This window comes from Myotis davidii, unplaced genomic scaffold, assembly GCF_000327345.1.
Source record: "Myotis davidii unplaced genomic scaffold, ASM32734v1 scaffold88, whole genome shotgun sequence".
Taxonomy (NCBI): Eukaryota; Metazoa; Chordata; class Mammalia; order Chiroptera; family Vespertilionidae; genus Myotis; species Myotis davidii.
Window position 1 is genome coordinate 5,161,395 of NW_006300377.1, and position 5,517 is coordinate 5,166,911.

A 5,517-nucleotide genomic window follows, 5' to 3' on the forward strand; every position below is an offset into this window, starting at 1 on the left:
GGGAAAGAGCGGTTGGGGGGCTGGGTTCCAATCCTGCTTCCTCCACCTGAATTGGAGGTACTGCTTCTCTGCACCCTTCCCAATCTGGGAAATGGAAGTAGGAACGAGACTGTCCACTTCATGTGTAAAGAGGGAGAAAGAGTTGCTTCCTATCCAAAAAAAATGACAGATACGAAGGACAGGAGGTAGCCAGGTTGTCTGTGTCCCAGGAGAAGGCAGGATTGATGTGCAAACAGCAGCCTCCGTGGGGGCGAGGCTGGCAGTGAGTCAAACTAGCTGTGGGCCTCTCCACTTCCCTCCTCACGGGTGTCGTTGGGCAGCCAGGCATGCCCTGCTCATCCAGGGCACCTCGGCTAAGCACAGGCTACAGTATGGAAACTTGGAGTTGATTTTTATTTGACATAGAGAAAAGGGTCTGGTGGAGAGTGAAAACAACCGAAATAATAACAACTCTAAAAACACTGCCACCGCCACCGGCTGAGGAAGTTTCTTAGGCACTTGCTGTGTGCCAGGTGCTGTTACGGGCATTGAATCCTCTCAACAGCCCTTTATTCTTTCCGGCTCCCCGAGTGGGACTCCGCACCACCGCACCGATGGAGACCCTGAGGCTGAGAGGCCCAATAACTTGCCCAAGATCACACTGCAGGTGGGAGGCAGAGAGGGATTCAGACTGGGGTCTGTCCAGCTCGGAACTCAGCCTCCCCACCAACATTCTAACTGCCTCGGGGAGCACCTGAATGGGGAGGGAGCTCTGAGGCCATCCCGTTCCACCCTCTCCCCCCTTTCCAGATGGAGAAATGCACTTGCCCATGGTTAGACCAGAACTCAGCTCTGTGGACTCTCATCCAGGGGAGTTTTTACAGCGTCCTTTACCTCCGGGACCTTGAGATCTGCTTGGACACTGGAGGTGGGGGTGGGGGACTTGGAGGTGGGTTCCCATTGGGTTCAGAGATTCATTAAGTCATTTCCTCAGTTGATACTCCAGCCCAAGGCCTGTGTGGGGCCCAGGAGAGGATGCCTGAGCCCTGGCCCTGCCGTGGTTCTCTGCCCCTCTCCTCTGTCTTCACAGCAACCCTATGAATTGAGCCTCATCACTCCATTTTTCAAATGAGGAAACTGAGGCTCAGAAACCGTGCTTTAGTACAACCACTGAGTGTCACTGAAGCTGGAATTCGGACTCGGGTTACCTGAGTCTGACCAGGGACAGGCATGGAAGTGAGCACATGTCCAGGTGGTTTGCTGTGGCTGGAAGGGAAGGTATATTGGGGGGAAGTGAGAAAGGGAAGCTTGACCAGGTCAAAAGGACCGTGAATACACCATCCCCCAGCCCAAGGGGCTTGGACTTGATCCTGGAGATGCTGGGGAGCCAGGAATGGGTTTGGGAAGGTGAGTGTGGCCTGGTCTGATCTTCTCAGGGCGGACTGAGGGGCTGGGGGAGCAGACGGGAGGTGTAGCCAGAGACAGCAAAGCTCAAAATGGACAGGGAGGGGTGAGGCTCAAAGACAGAGGAGAAATGCAAGCGTTCAGTTCTGTCGGGAGGAGCAGGAGCATCAGGAGTTCTGGGCATCAGAAGGGTTGGGAGGAGAGGAAAAAGGAGAAGCAAGTTCAGTTTGCCTTATTAAGATTTCCGGCATCCCTGGGGCAGAGAAAGGGAGAGAGAGCAGTACAAGGGCACAGAGAAGGGGAGAGGCCCTGAGCACCCACGATGTGCCAGCCCTACACTGGGCCCTTTCATAGGAGCCCACTTGTTTAACCCTCATCACAGCCCTGTGAGTGGCTCTTGTCCCCATTTGACAAATACGTCCCTGAGAGGTGGGCCCTGAGAGAAAATGCAGGCGAGATTGGAACCCGGGCTTTTCGGGCACCAGAGCCCACGTTGTCTCCACTGGGCTGCACTGATCAGCGAGGGGGCTGAGAGGGTCCCTGAATCAAGGAGAGATGGTTTCCTGAGGCAGCTTTGTACCCTGCGCTGGGAGAGGGGTGGCCGCTCAGGAGGGGGTCTGGCTTCGAGGACAGGTGAGCCCTGACTCTCTGTCCCCAGCTGCTGCCCCATCCTAGTCTCTCCAAACCTACGGAAGCCCAGAGCCTCTCGCCTGACGTATTTGCATAGTTGTGCACGCCATGTACCAGCCCTGACGGACCCCTCACCACTGCCGGAGGAAGGGGTGCCGAGCTGTGGCTCTGCCCACTGTGGGTGCATCCTCTGGTCCCCTCCTCCTGCCCTGCCCCAGCTCCCACAGACCCCTGCAGAGTCCAGCTCCCCCTTCAAGCCTTCTCCACCGGCATCCTCACTGAGCTAGCCCCATGGCCTTTCCAGCGTGTGACTCTACCCCCTGCCACATACTTGGCTCCTGCCATCCCCTGCTGCCCCCCACTTCCTGCACAGCCAGATGTGCCCCTGCCTGACTAGTTCTCTCCATGGGAATGTTTGAAGGAACCCTGCCCGCCTTTCCATCAGAAATAAACTCTCTCCTGGAAGCTTCCAGGTCTGAGTCCCTATTGCACCTGTGATTGTAATCATTATGACGATAATGACAACAGCAAAGAATGACAGCACATCCCAGGCATCGTCGCAGGTCGTGAATGAGGTCCTCTAATCCTGAACACCACGGAGCCTGTGCTGTTCGCTGCACTTTACAGATTGGGAAACCGAGGTAGAGGGACGGTGTCACAAACACAGTCGGTGGCAGCCAGCTGCATTGGTTCCTAGGTGGTCCCTCTGTTTATTCTGTTCTCCCTTGTTAGTTTCTGCCTCTCCAACTATCTGCAGGCTCCTCAAGAGCAAGGACTGTGTCTATACCCCGAGTGGCTGGCCCAAAGCCTGACCACGGGTGACCAGACATGAAGGCTACGTCAAACTGAGTGGGAGGCAGCAGCCCAGGGTGTCCAGCATGGACTTGGAGTTACTCGGAGCCCCTCCTGAGCTGTGTGACCCTAGGCCAGCTGCCTGACCTCTCTGAGCCTCCGTTTCCCCTTCTGTGAGATGGAGGTGACAAGGCACTAACCTCGTGAGCTTGTGAGAATCAGGTGACATGACGCCTATGAAATTCAAACCCAAATCACACCACCTCCAGCTCCTTTGGTCCTGAGCCCTGGCATTGCCAGTGTCCTTCCTCCCAGTGAGCCCTATCACCCTATCACTTAGCTTATCAGTAGCTTCATGTTTCCTGTCTGACCTCTGCTGGGGATCCGGGTGGTTCTCCTATGTCAATCGTGTGGCTGTGGGCCACTCAGTCCCTTTTCTTGGACCTTAAAGTCCAGGGGGTTGGGCCAAATGGTCCCTGGGACCCCTTCCTGCTCTGGCTTCCTGAGGAGGCAGGGAGGGACCTGGACACAGCAAGGGGTGAGGACATGGAGACGTGGCCCAGAAGCCTCACATGGACATGGTGACCACTCCGGCCCCTGAGCACTCTATGCCAAGCTCTGCCCTAGGTCTGTGTCCTCACAGCAGAACAAATTCTGTACACATCCCTTATTTAACCCTCTATAATATTTTAACTAGAAATTGAACTAATGAAACACAGTTGGATAAACATATTACTTCATATTTTAAAGAAACAACAAAAACACATGTCTGCCTTGCGATTTCCTGCGAGGCTAAACACTTCTTACTATTATCTCATTTTACCCAACCCTGGAAGTATTATTCTCCCCATTTCATAGATGAGGGACTGGGGGACATAGTTAGTGTGTGGCAGAGCCAGCATCCTAACCAGGCCTGGAAGGAGGCATTTGGGAAGTGGGGGTGCGGGGCGGGGGGCAGCAGGGAGAGTCGCCAGAGCTCTCCCCTCCCACCCTTTCAGAGGTCTGACCTGCCCAGCCTCTTCCCAGGGCAGATTCATACCCGGCACTCTTTGCCTGGCCCTGTCCTAGGTACTGAGAATGTGAACATCTATCAGACACAGTCCCTCCCTTGAGAGCCCACAATCTTGTAGAGGAGATTGACAGGTAACTTTTTTTTAAAAAAAATCCTCACCTGAGGCTATTTTTCCATTTATTTTTAGAGAGAGAGTGGAAAGGAGGAAGGAAGGGAAGGAGAGAGAGAGAAACATCCATGTCTGTGTTCTTACTTCCTCCCAACTCATCTGCACCCCTCCTGAGGCATCATGGATTGAAACTGGCCCCTCATCGCACCCCCTGTGGGGCCCAAGAAGGCCTCAGCTCCTGTTCGTGGAGTGGAGGAATGAGTGTTCCATTGCTCCCGGGGTCCAAGAGGAAGGGGCAGGCCGGCTGTCCCTGTTCCAGCCCCGAAAGCAGGAAGGAAGTTGTCCGAGTCCCTCGGGTGCCCTGAGCAATGTGCAGAACATACCTCCAGGGCAGTTTTCTCAGAAACTCTAAAGAGCTGCCTGGGTGGCTGGGACATTGGTGGGCCCACGAGGACCACCAAGGGGGAGGCTTGTAGCTCTTGGCCCATCTCCTCAGTCATCTGTGTGTCTGCCAGACCCTGTCCTGAGTTGGACAGACCCACGGCGGTTAGGGAGAGCCTGAAGAGCCGACGGGCAGGGCTCCTTCAAGTCTCCAGGGTGGGGCCCAAGCATCTCCACGGAGAGAACTAGTCCATCTGCTCCAACGACTCTCGCACAGGAATCCTTTAGAAATGACTTTCAGCTGTTAGCAATACAGACCCGGCTAAAGGAGCAGAAATTAGATGAGGGTGTATTTCTCCTCCACGGACGAAGCACGTGTATGGGAAAGGACCCCAGGCAGCGGTGTGCTGGAGTCGGCTTGCACCGGCTCCTGAGAGCTGACTGTGCAAACCTTCGCAGCCCCGTGTCCTCTGACCTCACATTGATAGCTTGAAACCGGCTTTGGTGGGAGTGTTCACATCACAGAAGCTGGCAAGCACTGTAAATTGGGGCTTTTTATTTTCAGAGGGAGCTGAAGGATCAGCTTCAGGCCCTTCAGGACAGCGAGCGGGAGCACACGGAGGCGCTGCAGCTGCTCAAGCGACAGCTGGCGGAGACCAAGGTGAGCCGGGCCTGGCCCAGGAGGTGACCAGCGGGGGCGGGGCCAGAGGGGAAGTGAGGGGCCGAGACTCGGCCCTGCTCTGCGGGGCGGGGCTTCGAGGTGCCAAACTCCACGTGAGGGGCGGGGCTTCGAGGGGCCGAACTCCACGTGGAGGGGCGGGGCTTCGAGGGGCCGAACTCCACGTGGAGGGGCGGGGCTTCGAGGGGCCGAACTCCACGTGGAGGGGCGGGGCTTCGAGGGGCCGAACTCCACGTGGAGGGGCGGGGCTTCGAGGGGCCGAACTCCACGTGGAGGGGCGGGGCTTCTCTCCCTTCCTGGTTTGGGTGGAAGTTGAGATGGGACCAGAACAGCGGTTCTCAACCTGTGGGTCGCGACCCCTTTGGGGGTTCGAACGACCCTTTCACAGGGGTCGCCTAGACCATCGGAAAACACATATGTAATTATATATTGTTTTTGTGATTAATCACTATGCTTTATGTTCAATTTGTAACAATGAAAATACATCATGCATATTTATATTACGATTCATAACAGTAGCAAAATTATAGT

The 5,517-nt window shown here is 55.5% G+C and overlaps 1 protein-coding gene across 1 annotated transcript in view; it reads left to right on the plus strand.

The window, feature by feature from the left end:
• Nucleotides 1–5,517, plus strand: part of TRIM62 (tripartite motif containing 62) — a 26,795-nt gene that overhangs the window by 5,440 nt on the left and 15,838 nt on the right. Inside the window, exon 2 of the mRNA XM_006777352.2 lies at nucleotides 4,873–4,968. Within this exon, the coding sequence (XP_006777415.1) occupies nucleotides 4,873–4,968 (96 nt within the window). The remainder of the gene's footprint in view (nucleotides 1–4,872; nucleotides 4,969–5,517) is intronic.